At 45.1% G+C, this 22091-nt stretch overlaps 1 protein-coding gene across 2 annotated transcripts in view; it reads left to right on the plus strand.

Annotated features, from left to right (window-relative positions):
• The window catches only part of SIL1 (SIL1 nucleotide exchange factor), a 184959-nt gene that overhangs the window by 82040 nt on the left and 80828 nt on the right, over window positions 1-22091 (plus strand). For both annotated transcript variants that reach the window (XM_024206160.2, XM_026660879.1), the window contains exons 3-6: window positions 245-365; window positions 1943-2051; window positions 13883-14074; window positions 19603-19724. In XM_024206160.2, coding sequence (XP_024061928.2) covers window positions 245-365; window positions 1943-2051; window positions 13883-14074; window positions 19603-19724 — 544 coding nt within the window. The remainder of the gene's footprint in view (window positions 1-244; window positions 366-1942; window positions 2052-13882; window positions 14075-19602; window positions 19725-22091) is intronic.

The raw sequence follows: 22091 nt of genomic DNA on the forward strand, positions 1-22091 counted from the left end.
TGTGTTATGTGAAGAAATACTTCCTTTTGTTTGTTTTAAACCTGCCGCCTATTAATTTTGGGGAAGTGCTCAGGCTACAGTAAATACCCTGTTCTTTGTCACACTGCAAACCTTGACTTTTCTGCTTGACTCACTATCTTTGCTGTGCGGCGTTGGAATAGAAGTGTCTGACTTAAATATGCCCAGCATGGTAAATCCTGAGAAGAATAAATGTGGCCTAAAATACTCTAACCTTTGTTTGTAGGTCAGGCTGTTCCTGCAGGGTTACATGTGCGATTAAATCTTCAAACAGGGGAAAGAGAAGCCAGGCTTCTAGATAACAAAAATGAAAAAAGTGACATGAAAGACCAGAAGAAAAGGAAAAGGTACAGTAGTATAAAGTACTTGCTGTTCTGCTATACAGAGGTAGATGGGCTTTTGATTTCATTTCTTTTATTAGGAGCCGGATTTTCAGAAGTGCTGAATATCCACAGGTCGCAGAGTCTCTAATTGGCATTTGGGGTGCTCAGTACTTCTGTAAACTGGGCCCTAGCTGCCCTACTTCCTTTTCGCATGGGTGCTAAAACTGTGCCCTCACTTTGCTTTTGGAGAGACTTTCATACTTTGTAAAGCCATGATTCTGAAACTAAACTTGCAGTATGATTTCTTGTGAATGTCACTTGTTCTTTTGAAACTTTCTGTAGCAATGGGGTGCAAATTATTTTCTAGACAATGCAGCAGGATAGCTTATGGACGCTTTTTTCACAGTGGTTTGAGTCAGATACAACAAGGTCTTTACTTGCTGTTGTGCATTGGCTCTAAGCATTCATTTAAGTGTCAGTTTTTGCTGACACATACTCAAGATGTCACCAGCCTTCACTACATCTATTTTTAAAAAATTGCTTAGGGCAGGTCTACACTAACCCCCCAATTCGAACTAAGGTACACAACTTCAGCTACGTGAATAACGTAGCTGAAGTTCGAAGTACCTTAGTTCGAACTTACCTCCGTCCAGACGCGGCAGGCAGGCTCCCCCGTCGACTTTGCGTACTCCTCTCGTCGAGCTGGAGTACCGCAGTCGACGGCGAGCACTTCTGGATTCGACTTATCGCGTCCAGACAAGACGCGATAAGTCAAACCCAGAAGTTCGATTTGCTTGCCGCCAAACTACCGGGTAAGTGTAGACCTACCCTTAAAAAATACAACTCTCAACCCCACTTCCCTCCTTGTGCTCTCTTTACAAAGACAGGTTTTGTAACCATGGGGACTTTTATTTCTCAAAATACATGAGTACTACCATTCTGTGCCCTCCCCCTCCCCCTCTACTTATGATCCAGTGCATGCAGAAGCTCCTTGAGATGTCCCAACCCTGGGTTTTCCTTTCGCCAGTGCAACAATGCTCACTGCCAAAAGTAAGCCTCCTTACCAGTAGGATCAGGTTAGGACAAAGCAAAAAGAACAGCAGAGTTAGTTTCTTAGACTGTAGGAACTACATGTTGCCCAATCCTTGGTTTGATATCATAATCATCAAAATGTCAGCTTTGGAACTGAATGCACCCATCCCAAGACTTACAAGTAAAAGATCCTTGTCGATATTCTGGGCACACCTGTGCTCTTTTTTTGCTTATGAAATCTTTCCTGTTTTATACATCCCCAGATAATAGGTTAGGGAGATAAATTGAGCAGTTTTTATAGTATTAGGAATTGAGATCTCATGTTGCCATGAGGATTTTCAAACCACAGCTTTATGACTGTCAAGATGGTGTCTTAAAGCCACACTCCTAAACTAAGCACTAGATCTAACCTTACTTTGGAACATTGATTTTTCTGCATGTTCTGTGCTAGATAAATGGGAATTTAGTACTCAACTTTTTCTCCCGACAAATGTTGATTGTTCTATTTTTTTAAGGATAAATTGTTCACCCATATAATGTGGTTTTTTTTGTTTTCGTTTTTCTGCAAGGCTGGATGAGATGCATATCAACTCAAACTCATTTACATCACAGGAACTCAAAGAGGCTTTGGCTAAAATGAAGGAAAAAGAAAAGACAGAAAGCACAATGGAACAAAAGGTATTTCCTGTTTCTAAAGCACCCCATGAAAGGCTGGTGTAACACTGTATGAAGCATGCATTAGAAATAACATGGCTACAAGTGCTGGAAAATGTACTGTGGGGAACAATCTTGTAGGGCAGTGGTTTTCAACCTATGGTCCATGGACCCCTCGGGGTCCACAGAGTATGTCTAAGATTTCCAAAGGGGTATGTAGCTCCATTCAAAATTTTATAGGGACCTGCAAATGGAAAAATGTTGAAAACCACCAGTGTAAGGGGAACCCAACAGACCATTTCCTGCTTTGCCTATGGTTATCAGGCAAATATAAATTTTCTGGGTAAAATCCTGATCCCATTGAAATCAATGGCAAAATTTCCCATTGATTTCAGTGGCGTGTCAGGATTTCCTCAGCTATGTTGCTAAAGCTGGGATTTCTATATAAATTGAAAGCTTTTGTAAAGATAATTCTAAGCCTTCTTGTTCTAAAAAGCCTTTTATTGCACAGCTGTAGTTAATATATTTATACATGTAGTGTAACATATTTGTTGATAATTGGTACACCATAAACTGTGGCCGGAAAAGCTGCCACTAGTGGTGATCACAGTGTGGACGCTAGAGCACTTTGGAAGTGGACTCAGGTTACTGGTTCAGTGACAGAACAGCCATCAGGTGGCCTTGTGGTCACTAACTTCCGGAGTCAGATTTGAACCACAAGTGTGGAAGTTTGAATCTCCATATAATCAATCTCTGAAACCCCCAGACCCGAGATCTAAATTTCTTACTGAGGCTCGTGTCATACAAGTGATGCTAGAAGTGAAATGGCAAATCTCTTCCGTGAACATGAAGTAGGTAATGTCAGTAAGACCTCAGGTGGGATGTTGCTTCCCTGGCTTTTTTGGTTGGGCATCATTATTAGATTTGAATGAGTAATACCAAGAGTAATATGTGAACATTTTTGTGAATACATCTTACTACTGTTTCTTGTGTGGTCCTGTTGTTCATTGTTTTTGTTAATTTAGTTGATTGCTGGTTTGGTTCATGAAAACGTTTGCAAAACCGCAAAGTGTAGTAATTTCTAGTATGAGAATTATTTGTCTAATGTATTATTTGCTATTCATTATTATCCTGTTTAACAGCCTTCACTCAGAATCAGGAAGTAGAAAAAATACCCTCTGACTCTAGGTAACCAATCACATGCCATGGGAAAGGAAAGCAAACAAGAATCTGTGAACTCCCCCTAGTTTGTGACTACATTTCAGCCTATTTGGTGAGCACTTCCAAATAAGCTGATTCAATCAGATTTGGTTCTTGAATGATTTGCAAACAAAAAGTGGGCTAAATTCATTAGGTGGTTTATTGACAGTGAATTATTTACCAGCTGTAATTATTATGTTTGGATCATTTAGCTCATGAAGGTCCATTCCTGCTCATATTGAAGCCAGTCGCAAAATCCCTATAACTTTAATGGGAACAAGATAAGGCCCCATGACAGAAGTCAGTTCCAAAAAAAGTCCTCATACAAAACAAATACACTTAAAAAGGCCAAAAAAACCCGCTCTTTTCAAAAAGAGACCTGCTCATTTATTTCTCTGCCTGCCAGCATAACATAAAGTTTCAACCCAGGTTGTGCGCTCTTGGCTACTCAGTCACATAGAGGCCACCATTCAAAACAAAACAAACTACGTTTGTGTATATAAGGCTGAGCAAATGGGATGCAGCTTTTTTCTCTTGAGCACCAGAGAGGATTCCTCTGGGTCCAAGCTTCACTCTTGTATGTGACTGTTGCCTGAGTTGGATAGGAAAACTGAGGCAAGGGAAGTGAGCAATGACTGTGATGCCCCCTCTTTGGGTCCCAAAAACACTATACTGCCATCACAGTCCCCATATATCACGAAGATGTTTAGCCTATCAGTTGATTAGAAATGTTGTTCCCTTAGTCCAGTCAATGTGTTACAGTTGCTCTAGCAATATTCTTATCATCCTTTGGGCAAGACATCTCCTTTTTCAGATAATTATTTATCTGGTAGCCAATATTACTGATGGCAGAATTCTTTTATGAATGTCATTTAAATGCAAAAATCAGTAATAACCCATTGTGTGAGACTGAGCCATGTGTGACACTCCCCAGAGGTACTCAGAGTTGTGAGGTATCTCACCATCACCTGCCCTTAGTGTGAAGCAGTCTTGCCTGATGCCTGTTGTAGCTCAGCTTCCTGAAACCAACAGCCTCTGGACACAGACAAGCACTGACTTCCAGAGACCTGTGCAGGGTAGTGACAGACACGCACTAATCCCCGAGCCCCTCTGCCAGCATCCCCATCTGTAATATCCAGCCCCTGTCACCAAACACTCTCAGAAATAGCCTGGTAAGCTGTCTCCAAAGAGACAGTGTACACACAGCTCGACTGGCACAACTGCGGATCAGGTCCTTTATAACAACACCACCACTGGAATCTGCTTATAGTGAAATCAAATACACCTCTACCTCAATACAATGCTGTCCTCGGGAGCCAAAAAATCTTACCGCGTTATAGGTGAAACTGCGTTATATCGAACTTGCTTTGATCCGCCGGAGTGCGCAGCCCCGCCCCCCCCGGAGCACTGCTTTACCACGTTGTATCAGAATTCGTGTTATATCGGGTAGCGTTATATCGAGGTAGAAGTGTATATTTACAAAAAAATTAAGATTTAAGAGAGAGAGCTAGGATAATAAGAACAGGTTCTTCTTAGAGTGATAGGTGCACCACTGCAGGTGCAGCAGAGCCCTTGTGCCTGGGATCAGAGATCTTAATCAGCAGTGCCTGTCGGACCACACGTGCACCTCCCCCATTGCGCTGTGAGTGGGATGTGTATATATAGCACTGTGTGGTCCAACCGCTCCCCAGTTCCATCTCTGTGGCCTTTGGTCTGGGATGGAATCCGCAGCAAAGACCACTTCTCCTTTTCCCCCCAGTAGATAGTGCCTTACCTGTCAGTTTTTAGTGTAGTTAGAGGAAAGGAAAAGTAGTAGGAATACTGTAAAAAAAAAATTTTTTTTTGTTTGTTTTAACTTTACCTTTACCGTTACTTCATAGCTTAGGTTTTCATTTTCCTGCTTCCTGACCTTCCAGATTGGGAAGCTTTTTCCGTCACCCTTATGCTTGGATCTCCCAGCTTTAAGAGTGTCTCTTGCTGGAATGCCTTCCCTGTAACTGATAGTCACCTGTAGTGTATTATTGTCCAGGAGAGGGACATGTCCCACAAAAGTGTTCCCACTGCCATGAATTGACTTCCAGAGCCAGAAGAGACTGGGACATTTGGTTATGACTTTCTCATGGAGGGGGGATAGCTCAGTGGTTTGAGTATTGGCCTGCTAAACCCAGAGTTGAGAGTTCAATCTTTGAGGGGTCCATTTAGGGAACTGGGGTAAAAAAAAAAATCTGTCTGGGGATTGGTCCTGCTTTGAGCAGGGGGTTGGACTAGATGACCTCGTGAGGTCCCTTCCAACCCTGATATTCTCTTATTCTATAAAATCACTGAGTCCAACATTGGACCTCCGCCCAGACTCTCCCCAGCAAATAGGATGCAGCCAGGTCATCCGCCAATCCAAATTCCCCACATTCCTCTTAGAGAAAGTAGTCTCTTTCTTGCTCTGATGAGAAGAAATGGGCTTCCTCCTCACGCTCTGAGCCACAGCCCATCAGAACACAATCCCCTGTGAGGTTAGTCGCCTTAACATCCTCTGATGGGACATAGCTCCAGGGCCTGTTTGAGTACCACTGGTATGAAACACTAGTCTAAGGACCCTAACCAGGCAGACCTACAGTCCTCGGCATCGTCTCTTGGCTCTGGACACTGAGACAGACCGACTTCAGGAGCTATGGCACCGATAAAGCTGCTGGCATCTTTTTCAGCACTGCCAAAGCCGCCGGCCCTGCATCCTCTGTTCCTTCTTACTGCCGGTGACAGTTGGATGAAGCACCTTTGGCTGGTTTCATTGTTGTTGTACATAATTTATAGATAGTTAGTTAATAGTGTTATAGTTAGTCAATAGAGTCCCAGTTGGGACTTTGCTCCGAGCGGGGCATGCGCCACTGTCCCAGCTTCAAGGGCCTAAGATATGTTACCCATCACCTTCCCGCCCAGCTGCCCAACCTGACCCTCCCACAAGTCAGGGAGGCCAGAAGCAGTCATTTTGAGGGTGCGCTCGAGGACGGCACCCCAGCTAATGTACTGGATCCAACCCCGCCCTTCCATCTGCTGGGTGCTAGACGTGGTTGCTTTGGTCTACACCCTGCAGTTTATAGCCAACCATCCCTCCTACCCGCCTTCCCCGTCCATCTTCTGGGAACCTTCTCATGAGCAACTCCTTGTTCAGGAGGTCAAAAACCTCCTGCGCTTGGGGGCAGTGGAAAAGGTTCCTCGGAACATGGAAGGCAGAGGATTCTACTCCCGCTACTTCCTAATTCCGAAGGCAAAAAGGGGCCTCAGATCCATCCTAGACCTGTGTTGCCTCAACAAGTCTCTCAAGAAGTTGAAGTTTTGCATGGTCTCCCTGGATCTGGGAGACTGGTACGGCACCCTCGATTTAAAGGATGCATACTTCCATATTTCCATCTTCCCGGGGCACCGGCGCTTCCTCCGCTTCATATTGGGCTGGTGCCATTTCCAATTCACAGCAATGCCCTTTGGTCTCTCGTCGGCCCCGAGGGTATTCACAAAGTATATAGCACCAGTGGCTGCTTACGTGAGACATCGGGGAGTCCAAATATATCTGTAACTCAACGACTGGTTGATAAGGGGCCGGTCTCCAGAGCAGGTGCGGAGACATGTTCACCTGGAACGTTCCACCTGTCGCAACCTGGGGTTGATAATAAACGAGAAAAATTCAACCTTGACACCAGTACAATGCATAGAATTCATCAGAGCAGTTCTTGACTCCACTTGGCCCAGGGCCTTCCTCCCAGAGACTCGGTTCCAGGCCATGGCGGGCGCGGGCCCACCCGCTCACCACTGCCCACATGTGTCTGAGGCTGCTGGGCCACATGGCAACAGGTACTTACGTGGTCAGGCACGCCTAGCTCCGCCTCAGACCTCTTCAGGTGTGGCTGGCGTCGGTCTATGTCCCCAACTGGCACAGCGTGGACCGAGTAGTCAGGATTCCAGACAGCATCCTGTCATCCCTCCTCTGGTGGCAGTATCCCAACTCAGTGTTGGAAGAAGTTCCCTTCACGGCCCTGGCCTTGTCAGTGACCCTTGTCTCCGACGCCTCAGACCTGGGTTAGGGAGCCCATCTGGGCACCGTCAATACTCAAGGTCACTGATCCAGTCGCAATCGTTCCCTGCATATCACTGTCAGGGAGCTCAAGGCTGTTTGACTAACCTGCCTAGCCTTTCTACCTCATATACAAGGCAGAGTAGTCCAGGGCCTGATGGACAACGCGGCTGCGGTCTTCTATATCAACAGGCAGGGTGGAGCCAGGTCATTTGTCCTCTGCCAGGAAGCCCTCTGGCTCTGGGACTTCTGTCTGCAGCACAACATCCATCTTGTAGCTGCTCACCTTCCAGGAACCAAGAAGGCTTTGGCAGATGGCTTCAGCAGGACGTTCTCATCTTGCCACGAGTGGTCCCTTCATCCAGAGGTGGCCAGTTCCATCTTCTGCAGGTGGGGAACTCCCTGGGTAGACCTGTTCACGTCCCGGCAGAACAGGAAATGCCACGTCTTCTGCTTGATTGGGGTATGGACAGAGGATCCCTGTCAGACGCCTTTTTGCTCCCGTGGTCGGTGGCTCTGATGTACGCCTTCCCTCTGGTGTCGTTACTACATAGGGTCCTCACGAAAATCAAACAGGACAGGGTGAGCGTCATCCTCACAGTGCCGGCGTGGCTGCGCCAACACTGGTTCAGCATTCTGATGGACCTCTCAGTGGCAATCCCGTTCCAGCTACCGCTCCGGTCAGATCTGTTGTCCCAGAACCTCAGTCCTCTGCACCTCAACCTGGCGGTGTTACATCTGACTGCTTGGCTGCTGCATGGCTAAACGTGCAAGAGCAGTAGTGCTCGGCTGAGGTTCAGCGTGTTCTGCTGGGAAGTAGGAAGCTTTCCACCAGGGCAACCTACATGGCCAAGTGGAAACAGTTCACCTGCTGGATTGCAGACAAAGGTGTTCATCCTGAGTGGGCTTCACTGCAGCTTATTCTGGACTATCTCCTGCACCTCAAGCTCCATGACTTGTCCCTCTCATTGATTAAGGTCCATCTTGCGGCCATCTCAGCAGGTTGATTTTTGCTCAGGATATCATGGCCAGATTCCTTGAGGGCTTGGAACGCCTCTACCTGCATGTCAGGGATCTGGTCCCTCCGTGGGACTTGAATCTGGTGCTGTCACAGCTTGTGGGTCCTCCCTTCGAGCCACTGGCTTCCTGTTCCCTCCTCCTCCTGGTCGCAGTGACATCGGCCTGCTGGGTATCTGAGATTTGAGTGCTCACCTTGGAGCCGCCTTACACGGTCTTCTACACGGACAAGGTCCAACTAAGGCCACACCCAGCATTTTTTCTCAAGACAGTCTCTCAGATTCACTCGAGCCAGGACATTTACTTACCAATCTTCTTTCCAATGCCACATAGATCGGAGGAGGAGTGCAGGCTACATGCCCTGGACATCAGAAGGGCTCTGGCCTTCTACACTGACAGGACCAAGCCATTCCGTAAGTCGATGCAATTATTCGTTGCTTTGGCCGTCAGAATGAAAGGTTGCCCTGTATCCACTCAAAGAATTTCTTCTTGGATCACTCCCTGCATTTGCTTCTGCTACGACTAAGCGAAGGTGCCACCCCGGCGATTGTCACCGCCCACTCTACCAGGACGCAGGCCTCTTCAGCAGCCTTTCTGGCCCATGTGCTTATCCAGGACATCTGTAGAGTGGCCACCTGGTCATCTGTCAACACTTTTATGTCCCATTATGCCTTGACCCAGCAGGCCCGGGACGATGCTGGCTTCGGTAGGGCAGTACTGCAAGCCGCTAAGCTATGAACTCCGAGCCCACCTCCGTGGATGCTGCTTGTGAGTCACCTAAAATGGAATCGACATGAGCAAGCACTTGAAGAAGAAAAAACGGTTACCTACCTTTTAGTAAATGTTGTTGTTCCAGATGTGTTCATGTCCATTCTTCCTGCTCTTCTAACCCTCTGTCGGAGTTGCCGGCACGAGGAACTGAGAGGGTGCAGAGCCGGCGGTGCCTGATATAACGCGGCATGGGAGCACCACTCCAGGGCATGGGCAGAAATCTCAGACAACTGTGCACGTGGACAAGGCCGTCCATACCCATACGCAAACTACGCAGCTGCATAGGGCACCAGGAAATTTGGGGCACCAAATTTCCTGGTGCCTTACGCAGCTGCGTGCTGCATCCAGCTCCAGCGGCCAGCCCGATCCCCCGGACGGCTGAGCTGGCCCCTCATGGGCTGCGCACAACAAGGCCCAGGAAAGCTGCCTCCGCCCCTGCCTCACCCTTTTCCCCTCAGCCCCTGCTCCGCCCCGCCTCTTCCTGCCCCTGCCCCTGCCCTACCCCCACTCCACCCCTTCCCACCCAAACCCCATCCCCTGAGCTATGGGTCCTGGGGGACTGCAGCAGGGGTTGGGGTCGGGCCTGCCCTGCACTCACCGGGCAGCGGGAACTGGAGCGACCCAGCCCCAGCCCGCTCTGCTATGCAGGCTCCCAGCTGCGCCGCTGGTGAGTGCTGGGGGGTTGTTCTCTCTCCCCCCCCCCGCCTTCTCTCAAACCTGGGAGCAGAGTGGAGCAGGCTGAGGCCGGGTCGCTCCACTTCCCGCCGCCCCGTGAGTGCGGGGACGGGCCTGACTCCTGCTGCCTTCCTGCACTGGGTGCTCCTGCCTCCCAAAGCCCTTGGGCGCAGCCCCCCTCTCCCCCGTGGAGCCCTGGGAGTGGGACACTCCCCCTACCTCGGAGGCCCGGGGCCGGCCCCCCCGCAGTGGGGCTGCGTAGGGCACCACAATCTCTAGGGACGGCCTTGCACATGGTGGAATGGACATGAGCAACACATCTGGAAGAACAATAGTTACAAAAAGGTAGGTAACCATTTTTTTGTAGAAAAGTTACTCCAGAAGTAAGAAACAGGATTGAAGACAAAATGGAGATGAAGCAGCTGTCTTTTATATTCTTTTGCCATGCGGCTTGTACTTCCTTTGTCCCAAACACAAGCTTCACAGTACATGGCATGGAAGCCTTAGAGTTCTCTGTCCACAGGCATACCACATGGTTTGCTGACTCATAAGATGTCTTCCCTGGTTCCTTTCAATGGGTTCATTGTACAGTTTATGATCCTTGATGGGCCATCAAACAGGTTAGGCAGTGCTGATGCCAGTCTGTCTGGGGGTGTCACCCAGAAACATCACAAGTTTGGAAATACAGATATACCATACATATCTATAACTTTCTTTCTTACAGTCCAGTAAACCTTGAAATGCCCCTTTTGAAGTGCCCCAACACCACCAGTCTCTTCTTCCCCATTGCTTGTTCTCCCGTGTGTTCCCCCTGTTGGGTTCACATCCCTCTTTTCAACCTATTTTTCCTGTTAACTTCACATGCAAATAGAGGTTCCATTGTGTTGGCTTTAGAATGCTTAATTTACATCAGCAACCGGGATAGGTGAATAGACATGCTTTTGTCTGGCAGAAGCCCTGTTTGTTCACTCTGCCTTGTAACAGACTTTAAAACAGGGGTCTCAAACTCAAATGACCAGGAGGGCCACATGAGGACGAGTTCATTGGCCCAAGGGCTGCATCACTGACACACACCCCCTCGCTGCCCCCGGCCCTGCCCCCACTCCACCCCTTCCATGAGGCCCCGCCCCTGCCCCGCCTCTTCCCACCCCTTCCCTGTCCCCATTCCAACCCCTTCCCTGAAGTCCCCACCCCAACTCTGCCCCCTCCCTGCCCCCAGAGGGTGCAGGAGGGGTGTGGCGGGGGCTCAGGGCAGTGAGTTGAGGTGCAGGGTGCGGCAGGGGGCTCAGGACAGGGAGTGCAGGAGGTATGCAGGGTACGGCAGGGGGCTCAGGGCAGGGAATTGGGGTCTGGGGTGCAGGAGGGGTGAGGGTTGCGGCAAGGGGTCAGGGTGCAGGGTGCAGGAGGGGTGTGGCAGAGGGTTGGGGTTCAGGCAGGAGGCTCAGGGCAGGGGGGTGGGGTGCAGCAGGGGTGTGGGATGCAGCAGGGGATCAGGGCAGGGGGTTGGGGTGCAGCAGGGGGTTGGGAGTGCAGGCAGGGGGGCTCAGGGCAGGGGGTTGGGTGTGGGGTGCATTAGGGGACTCAGGGCAGGGAGTTGGGGTGCAGGAGGGATGTGGGATGCAGCGGGGGCTCAGGGCAGGGGATTGGGGTGCAGGCAGAGGGCTCAGGGCAGGGAGTTGGGGGGCAGGGTGCAGGAGGACTTCGGGCTCTGGCTCGGAGCTGCTTACTAAAGTGGCTCTGGGGTGGCAGCAGTGCACACTGGGGCCAGGGCAGGCTGCCTGCCTGTCCTGGCCCTGGCCCCACTCCCGCTCCGCGAAGCAGTTGGAACCATGTCCCTGCGGCCCCTGGGGGAGGGGGATGCAGGGCTCGGCGCACTGCTTGCCGCTCCTCCAGGTACCTCCCCCGAAGCTTCCATTGGCCGCGGTTCCCCATTCCCGGCCAATGGGAGCTGCGGTGGGGGGGCGGTGCCTGGAAACCAGGGCAACACACGGAGCTCTCTGCTCCCCCCCGGCCGCAGGGATGTGATGCCAGCTGCTTCAGGGAGCGGCGCGGGGCTCGAGGGGGGCAATCCCACGGGTGTAGTTTGCCCACCCCTGGCCTGGAGGTAGGCCGGGGGACGGGGGGGCCGCGGGCCACTTGGCGGGCCGCAGGAAATCCACGGGCCGCATGTTTGAGACCCCTGCTTTAAAACATAATTTCAGTGTATATATGTACACATTTCCTTATAGAGTGTCAGTGCATGCATTTCTTAGTTATATTGATGACCAGTTTATCATTGGCTTTCATTTGATACCTTACTAGGCACTTGTTGGATAAGTACTACGAAAGCAGTGTGTTGGGTATAGTGCGTTTGTCAGGCCTGATAGGAGTTGCTCACACAGAGTACTGAACCTTTTGCCATTGAGGGGATCCTAGGGTCACACCATGTCCTTCAAAAACTATTTTAATAGATATGTCAACAACTGGGCTAAAAACAGCTACATCTAATGGATGTAAAATACTCCATTTTACATCATTTACTGCTGCAAGGACCAAATTCATCCCTGGGGTAACTCCACTGAAGTAGAGTTGACTTAATACCAAGGATGAACTTTGCTCTATAACTCTATTGCTCATTTCCCTTTGTTGGGAGGAATGGGGGTAGTGTTCTGAATTTCCATACAGTGTATATAGCAATTTAACCAAAGCAAACAGTAGCACAAATTGTACAGCTACCATTAGATTGACAGTGATTTAACTTTCATCCCTAAATTGTTCTCTTTGACAGCTTGAGCTCACGGATTTCTTTCGCATGAACCATAAAGTGTGTGTTTAATACTAGTGTATGTTAGGTTGGAATGAGCAATGAAACTGAAAATCTTTTGGGCTCAGATCCTCTCACACAATTCTCTTCCATACAAAGACAAGTGATCACATCATTTCCATTCTCTGATATCTCTGTTCATTCTGAAGTGGACCCTGGAATGGTCTTCCTTTTTTTCATAATCTTGCTGGCCACGCTTCAACGTATCTCACATTAGTCTTTTTTCTCCGCTTCCTTTCTGGTTTTATCTATATATCAGAAGTTTCAACTGTGTCCCTCCACACAGTTTAACGCTACCTGGAACAACTTACCTGAATCTCTCCACCTTGTTCACTTCTCATCTCCTTTCATATCTCAGCTGAAAGTATCTCTCTTCTTTCTTACCTTCCACATGTAACTTTTATATTCTCACGCTCTGCTGTTACTGAACTCTGCAAAACTTTAGAGGGTATTGTTTGTATGAGAGATACTATATAAAATAGAGTTCTATTGCACTGTCACATCACCAGCCTGAGTATTTAACACATTCTTGGCCATTTTTAAAAGTGAGTTTAAGGAGTCAGGGCCTTCATCACAGCAGCCAGCCCAAATTCAGTTTAGGGAATTACCTTGATGTTTCAGTTAGATACAGTACTCTCTATTTCCTGTCCTAAACTGTTATGCAAGATTGCTGGATGCTCTTAAATAGCTGCTGCCTTCCTGCGCATATGCTAGGTGCCTGCATTTTAGTGGTTGGTGAAGTGATTCTGGTATTTGTCATTTTGGAGCCTTTGGGGTGAAAGTCACTGTATAAAAATGTGACAAGATGACGATGATGTTAGTATTGAATGGATTTAAGTATTGTGGCACTTTTAGCTTTATGGCATATCAAGAGTAATGCTTTTTTATTTTGCTTAATCTTGAATGGTGTGTAGGAAGGGGATAGAGAGATGATATAGAATGGTAGGTGCAGACAAAGCTATGAGGTAATTTCTTCTCTCTTCATATTAGTATCTAAGGGCCAGATTTTAAAGGTATTTAGGCACCTAAAGATGCAGATAGAAACTTAGTGGAATTTTCAAAATCTCAAATTCCCCCCTGATTTCAGTTGGAGTTAGGTATCTATACACTTTTGAAAATCACACTGAGCGCCTATTTGCATCTTTAGGTGCCTAAATACCTTAAAAATCTCTCCCTAAATCTCTAAATCAAGGCTCTCAAACTCACTGAAGGTCAAATTCCACTTTTAAGTTGTCTGTAGGCTGGGGTGTACCTTTAGGATGATGTACTCCCCCAATCCACTGTTTTATCATCTGTATTTCCTTTGGTTTTACTTCTCTCATTTCCAAGGCTAATCTGGAAGATGTGAGACAAAGGTTTCGTCCCATAGAAGAGCTGAAGAAGGAGTTTGAAAAACTCAATATGAAGATAGAAACTGATTTTGAAGTTATGGTTAAATTAATCAACAAATTCAACAGCTCTACTTCTACTCTGGATGAGAAAGTAGCAGCACTGTACGACCTGGAATATTATGTTCATCAGGTGAGGTAACAAAAAAACATTAACAGCTGCTGTGTAAAATCCAGGGAATATGGTATCATAAATGCGGTTTTATTCTTCTTTTCAGTATCAGATAATACAAATTAATTATGGCAATCCGAGGACAATAAGTGATTTCACAGGACCACTGCAGGCTTATTTTATATCTGCATTTCTAATACATTATTATTCTAAACTGATAAAACATAATCGCTATTTACGTAGAGGCCAAGTTTTCACAATTTGCGATTGTGCTCTCAGCCCTCTGTATGTATCTATCTTTTTGCCTGTGGTTGATGAAGATGGGTTTTATTTGCCATTTGAGTCTATATTTTTATTGTTGAAATTATTAGTCAGTGCCCTGAATGCCTTGCAGGGTACAGGGATGGGTACTTCATAAATATAAGTAAAATTATTATTCTTTTATTATTACATGAAAGGCATCTGTTGTCCTGTGTGACTAGGGTGATCAGATGTTCTGGTATTATCGGGACCATCCTGATATGAGGGGCTTTGTCTTTTATATACACAACTATGCCCCTCCACTACAGAAAAAAGAAGTGTCCCAATTTTTTTCATACTTGCTATCTGGTCACCCTTCATGATTATCTCTCCTCACACTTCTCCATACAGAAAGCCACTATATCAAGAAAGATAACCCAGGCATGCGCGCACACATACAGAAAACCCATCTTTTAGCTCAGAGCGACTTAGAAATGGGATGTGGGCCCACAAGTGACCAGAATTTTTTGGCCACCAAACAGCTGTCTGATGGTAGGTGAAATGAGTTTGTTCCCAGTAAACAGATGCCCATGTCCCAGAAATAATTTTCAGCACCTATTTGCTTTCTTGTGAACAGTCTCGGTGCAGAGACCGAGGCCAGAATGGACCTTGTAGAGAAAAAAGTACCCTCTTATATCACACGCAGATGTCAGGTTTAGTTTGAAGCAGATTGACAGAGGCAAATATGGGGAAGCTTCCACTGCTGTTCTCAGTGCTGAACCTTCTCTGGGGAGTTCAGTCTCCAGAGATGTTAATCTGGCACCTTTCACTAGCATGAAATGCATTTAAAAAACAGTTTTTGTGAGAAGCTAGAAAAAAATGGCCTGATGAGAAGCAAAGTCCATCTGCCAAGCTTCCTGCAAAAGAAAAATCTCTTTCAAAGTATTATTTCCAGAGCTTTTCATCTCCTATTCCCATACTGAATCTTTCTCACAGACATTCACAGAGTGGCAAACTTTGGCACTCTCTTTCCTTGCAATACTTTTGCTGCCATGTGCACCTGACTTACTCAAAGAATAAACTTGGACTGCCAATGCCCTAACTGCTGGTTATATACGCTCCAGGATCAGGGGGAACCAAGTTCAATCCCTGCGATTCAGAAATGCTAGTGTAGATGGTAAGTGCTCACTGCTTCCTGTTCTGTAGGATCAGAATGGTGAAGGGAATCATACCCAAACACAAACAGGTGGGACTCTGAACTACTAGAAGAGAGAAAATGGAGGGGAAGCTGTAATATGAATGGAGGATAGCTGCAGATTTATGGGCAGTCCCTCCATGTCCCACAGGCAGCTGATAAGAAATATTACCTGCCCTTCAGTAGGCATAACTCTTTCTCCTCTTTCTTCCTCCAGCTAGTTGAGTGCCCCCTGGATGTTATCTCTATTTAATAATAACTTTAGCAACACTTGCTTAGTGTAATTACTGAAGGACAGCCAAATACGCTCCTGGAGCATAACACAAAAAAGAATGTCAGGAGTTCTCTGTCCTGTGACTCAGTTACACCAATGCAGGCCGATGGATCTGAGTAGCAATCCTTAACAGGACATTACAGAAGAGTGTAGAAAGCAAGAAGCCAAGGCTACACAGACCTATTGAGGAAAAACGTTGGCTCCATTCCGTCTTCTTTACAAGGTGGTGGACCTCCAAGTTAGACCCTACTGCACCACTAATGCTAATACTCCAGCTCTTGTGTGCTATCCTGTACTGGCTCCTCAGTCCTCAGAATGCGAAGTGTACTGTTGATGGGAAGCCCTGGAGTGGAAAATCTTTTGTACTCTGAAGTTTCCTAGCAGAGTATTACTGTCTACTCTGAGGAGCAAGTCATGGGGAAGTCCCAGATTGCTGGCACATAAGCAGTGATTGGTCCTTCAGAATCTAGCAGAGAAGCCACTGGATGTGCTGAGGAAGCAGTGGTAAAGTGTCAGGGACTGGATTGGGTGGGGGAAGGACTGGATTGGGAGACTTACCCAACTTGATCTTTCACAGAGAATCAGCTCAGGGTCACAGGTCTTCTCCAGCTCTTATTTTGCCAGAATCAGTTGGCCCCTATGCTAATCAGGATTCAGCTTACTGTGTTTGGGGCAGCTGTGGAGAGACCGAGAATGCTGTGCTGTTATCTGTAACATGCAAAAAACAAAGCAAGTATAAAGAAAACAGAGCATAACTCCTTTATAAACAGAGCCCAGAGTGTTTACACCCCAGTGCACACAGAGCCCAGGCCCCTTTTCATAGTTTGCAGTCTCATTTTTCTCTCTCAGATTATTTACTCTTCTTTCTTTGTCTTTTTCTTCCTTTCCCCTTCAGAACTGCAACACCATTTCACGGTGTTAATTTCCTCTCCTTTCTGTCTTATTGACAGTCTTCTTTTTTCCCGTTTCTAATATTTCCTCTCTCTCCATTTTCTCTCTCTCTCTCTCCCAATTTAAAGCTGCTCCCTCTGTGACTGCTGTCATATTTACTTGTCTCCCATACCCCCACCTCGGCCGCATGCTTGCTTGAATGAGTGCTCGTTTGATCTTGGGCTTTCTTCTCTGCTGTTTTCAATGGGCTGGAGCTAAGCATTTGCAATAACAACACTGCATACATTGCTCAGCAATGCATTCCCAGCTCCGCAGGGAGGTTAATGCTGTGGCTCTCAAACTTTTTTACTGGTGACCCCTTTCACGTACCAAGCCTCTGAGTGCGACCCCCCCTTATAAATTAAAAACACTTTTTTATATATTTAACACCATTATAAATGCTGGAGGCAAAGAGGGGTTTGGGGCAGAGGTTGACAGCTCGTGACCCACCATGTAATAACCTTGCGACTCAATGAGGGGTCCTGACCCCCAGTTTGAGAACCCCTGGTTAATGCTTATGTGCTTTAAAAAAAAAATGTGAGAAGTAGCAGTTTTCACAACAGATGCCAAGAAACAAAATAAGGTTAAAACATTTTTTTAAAAAGTTTTTATATCGTTTTTACAATTTATACTCCAGTCTTGTGACTGGGAGACCTTTCACGGGAACTGGAGCTAGACTATGGGACTCGCGCCCAGGTGAGAGTAGAATGATGACTGACCTCACTGTGATCAGTACTAAATGCAAAACTCATGGTTTTTGACTTGGCTTTCCCTCATTAAGCTCTTCATATAGACATATCTGCAAAGTGTAAACTAACCAATCTATTGCTCCTACAGACTGAGAGAGACTTGATATTTCTAGTTTTAAATATTGTTAAATATTACGGTGATTGGGCATAATCAAGGAGATTAGATTAGATTTATATTGCAGTTACGATAACTAAAGGAGGGTTGACTCAGAGAAAGGCAAGGAGATACATGAGGTCAGGTTTATAGAAAAGTTAGAAGAATGTGATCCAAAAGGACTTAGGAAAAAACGGTTGCTGCAAAAGATAAATGATCTCACAACTGGACTCCAAGGTACCATTGATTCTTGCTGAGGAGCAGTAAATTGCCAAATGAATGTTGGGTACCACCTCATAATGAATTATAGATAATGCATATAAACCTAAGCCCTGATTCAGTAGGATTTAGGCAGTGAAGCCAATGGGACTGCTTATATTAAGCACATGGATCAGTGTTTGTATGATTAGGATCTTGTTTGAAGTATCTGACCCATAACCAATTTTGTTAAAGGGACACTGTGAAGATAAAAATATTTTACTAATAAAAATCTAGATTATTACATCTGAAACTAATTGGCTAACTCTGTTGTACTCTATTTGGAGTATTTTGTTACTTTTAGCACTTCAGTCAGCTTAGGCAGGGAACCTGAAATGGTCAGTTTTACCTTGTTGACGCAACAGTCCTCTTTTTTGTTGTTTTTCAGTGTTTCTGTCTCCATCACCAAATGGGAATGGTGGGAATTCTAAAAACAAAAAATTCCATGAATATACAAAACAATTTTGAAAATTCCTTGAAGACTACTCTCTCTAGTAGATTTTTGAAAAATCCTTCTTTTAAATTTACAAGCACTAAACCAGGGGTCGGCAACCTTTCAGAAGTGGTGTGCCGAGTCTTCATTTATTCACTCTATTTTAAGGTTTTGCGTGCCAGTAATACGTTTGAACGTTTTTAGAAGGTCTCTTTCTATGTCTATAATATATAACTAAACTATTGTTGTATGTAAAGTAAATAAGGTTTTTAAAACGTTTAAGAAGCTTCATTTAAAATTAAATTAAAATCCAGAGCTCCCCGGACCGGTGGCCTGGACCCGGGCAGTGTGAGTGCCACTGAAAATCAGCTCGCGTGCCGCCTTCGGCACACGTGCCATAGGTTGCCTACCCCTGCACTAAACTTTGCACTAAATAAGCCTGAACTGCTTGAGACTCTCCCTTTAGGTAACAATTGCAAACTACTTGCAGGCACTTTTCTAGTGCTGATTCAGATTTATTTTTCCCTCCTTTTCCTCTGTGGTAGCCCAAAATCTGTTTCAAGTCAAAGTGCAGCAGATGAATGTAAGAATATAGACGATCAGACCACTGGTTCATCTACTCTGGAATCCTGTCTGAGTGGTCAGCCAAGTATTGGCTGCTTCAGAGGAAGGCACAAGAAACCCTGCAGCAGGCACTTACGGGATAACCTGCATCCAAGGAAAGTTTCTTGCTAGCCTCCATTAATTCGAGGTTGGCTTCTACCTTTCAAGTTAACACAGTGCCTTGCACTATATTAATGTAGAATGTCAGGAATAGTTTGTCCATCTCTTGCTTTAACCAGAAGCTTAGAATGTGAAGTTAGTGCATTATTGCTGCTGCTGACGGGCTGCTTGACAATTATTTCTAATACTTCAAGACTGCCAATTATAGCTCACTTTGTGTATATGTATAACATACAATTCCCTATGTTCCCAATAATGGCCTTCTAGAGTGAGAATAAGTGAGAATTTACTTTGTTTTGACAGTGTCAGGTTCCCTGAGTTAACAACACATGTGTCAGGGGAAAGTTTTGATAGCTAATCAAATTATTTGAATTCTCAGTGATGCGTTGTATATTTGATAATAGCCACCTGTCAGCGTATATTGTTTCTGGAAGTGTGGAATGTGATGCTCACAGGGAGCAGTGTATGATTTATGAGCCATGATTTTTTTTCTTTAATTTTAAGAAGCTTTCAAAACAAAATTCCAGATAGATTTGGAAAAGATAAAATTGATTTAGATGTTCTTATTCTAATTTACTCTGCTTGAAAACTTGATGGGAACCCAAGTGATGCATGTTAAGTTTTACATTAGTGTGGAATCTATTCATTCATAGGTGGACAATGCGAAAGACTTTCTTTCCTTGGGTGGACTTCAGCTTGTGATTAATGGACTAAACAGCACCGAGCCTGTGCTAAAGGAACATGCTGCCTTTGTCCTGGGAGCTGCACTATCTAGGTGAGCAGTGCGTGTGTCCTCACTGGGAATGGGGGTGGGGGAGGATGAATGGGAAAGAATAGCTTTTTAAGAGATCAGATACACTTTAGTCTTCTGGGAGAACACAAGTCAAGGTTCTGAATCCAGGGGCCTAATTTTGCCATTGAAATGCACATGTGTAATTCCTAACATGTAAAGGCTAAACTTGGTGGCAAGAAACTGAATTGCCGACGGGCTGATCTGAAAGATGTTTATAACTCACTTAAAGATGGCTACCACGGAAAGGAATCCATTTTTCCTCATGTTACACTGTGTTAAAGTGCTTCAAATTGTAGGAATGTTGGCAGCTTGGGTTTGAATGTTGGTTTGTTTTAAAAGCTTTTATAGTGATTGTGGGGGGGAGGGGTGAATGTGAATAATAAACACAGAGAAGTCAAGAAACCCAGAGAGAAGGATGAAAGCCAGAAACCTTTTTAAAAAAGTCTGCTTGTTCTTATGCCTTGAAATATGGTCACACTTTACATCATTGTGAATTATTTGTCATTTTTTATCCTATAAAAGCTAGCGTTTCTTTTAGAAGCTTACATACAGTGGGCCAGATCCTCAGCTGGTGTGAATTGGCATACTCCATTGACTTCAGTGAAGTTACACTGATTTACACCAGCTCATGATCTGTCTCTCACTTTTCAGACCAAGCTTGAATTTTTAGTCTCAGTGAGATCTGCCAAGTAAGCTAAAAAAATTTCCAAACTCAAAATGAATTTATATGATAGGCTGGTTTCTTTGTCAGACATTCTCTTAGAACAGAAATACAATCCCTGCTCTATATTCTGATAATTTAGAGTACCATTTAAAACGACATCTTTAGTGGCTTTATTGGACTTTCTGCTAATGCGTAGAAACTTAATTGTAAGTTTCACATCTGTCATATATCAGGGGGTAGCCATGTTAGTCTGTATCCACAAAAACAACAAGGTGTCCAGTGGCACCTTAAAGACTGATTTATTTATTATGCCCAAATAAACCTGTTAGTCTTTAAGGTGCCACTGGACACCTTGTTGTTTTTACATCTGTCATAGATACAATGCAGGGAATTTGGAAACATTTAAGGGCAATCTGAAATATAAAGGGGAAAATTTTAAACCACATCTTCCCCGAGAAAGCTAAAGCAACACAGTCATGACACAAGAAATTAATGATTGTTCACTAATGCATGTATATTTTTTCTCACTAAATTACAAATGCCTATTGTGGGGAAGAAGTATATCTTTCTCAGATATAGTACTAAAGTACTGTTCTTGCAAACATTTAATTTTTTTTAAAGAGCTTTCTGACAGATGGTAACCTTCAGTGGTTCAGATGATGTACTGTCTCATTCCTTCGTTCCCATATTTGAGGAACTTTTTATTCTTTTTACCTTGCTGTGCTTAAACTTTTTTATTAAATAGACATTTGCATGCTGACATGTTTAGTTTGTGATATCTGGTTAATTTATTTGCTTGTAAATTATCTAAGTGCTTATTTTGTGTTCCTTTTTAAACTTCCCTGGACATTCAGAGTACTTCACTCAACACATTTTTTTGCATTGTGTTTTTTTCTAAATCAAGATTATTACTACTATTGTTATTATTTATTAAGCCTGTATTGTTGCATGGGTGTGGCAGTTAGGTGAAGATAATCCACCTTCTGTGCAGTCTCCTTCATACAACCAATGAATTTGTTGCATGCACATTAGCAGTAGAATAAGGGTGGTGATTGGGTGAGTTATCTCTGATATCACAGTGGTCTAGGACTCTTGTAATTCATGAAGTCAGAATGGCTGAGAACTTAATAATTAGGTGGTAACAGACCCTGAATCCCAGTGATGATTGAACCTGGTGATACTCTAAATGAAAAGAGCTCTCAACTATGCTTGTAGCTGTCCATCATTTCACACTGACTCAACAGACATTCTAGGCTTCTGAGTGACATACAGAGAGAGTGGCAATCCTGGAATCTTATTATTTATTTATTTGTAATTCAGTAGCACCTAGGAGCCTCAGATATGGACCAGGACCTCATAGACAAACACAGAACAGAAAGACAGTCTCTAACCCAAAGAATTTACAATCTATTTCCTGGTCTACACACAGATTTTATACTAGTATAACTATTTCAGTTATGGAAGTGATTTTTTTTTTAACCAATTTAATTTTACCGGTACAACCCCTGGTGTGGACGCAGCTATACTGGCATAAAAATCCTTATACAGGTGTATCTTAGTCTCCTTCCCATACAGGAATAAGCTTTAATGGTATAAGTACTTTTATACTGGGGTAACTGTGCACACACTTAAGAGTACTCTGTGTGTGTGTGTGTGTGTGTGTGTGTGTGTGTGTGTGTGTGTGT

The sequence above is a fragment of the Terrapene carolina genome, unplaced genomic scaffold (assembly GCF_002925995.2).
Source record: "Terrapene carolina triunguis isolate 2854851 unplaced genomic scaffold, T_m_triunguis-2.0 Scaffold838, whole genome shotgun sequence".
NCBI classification, from domain to species: Eukaryota; Metazoa; Chordata; order Testudines; family Emydidae; genus Terrapene; species Terrapene triunguis.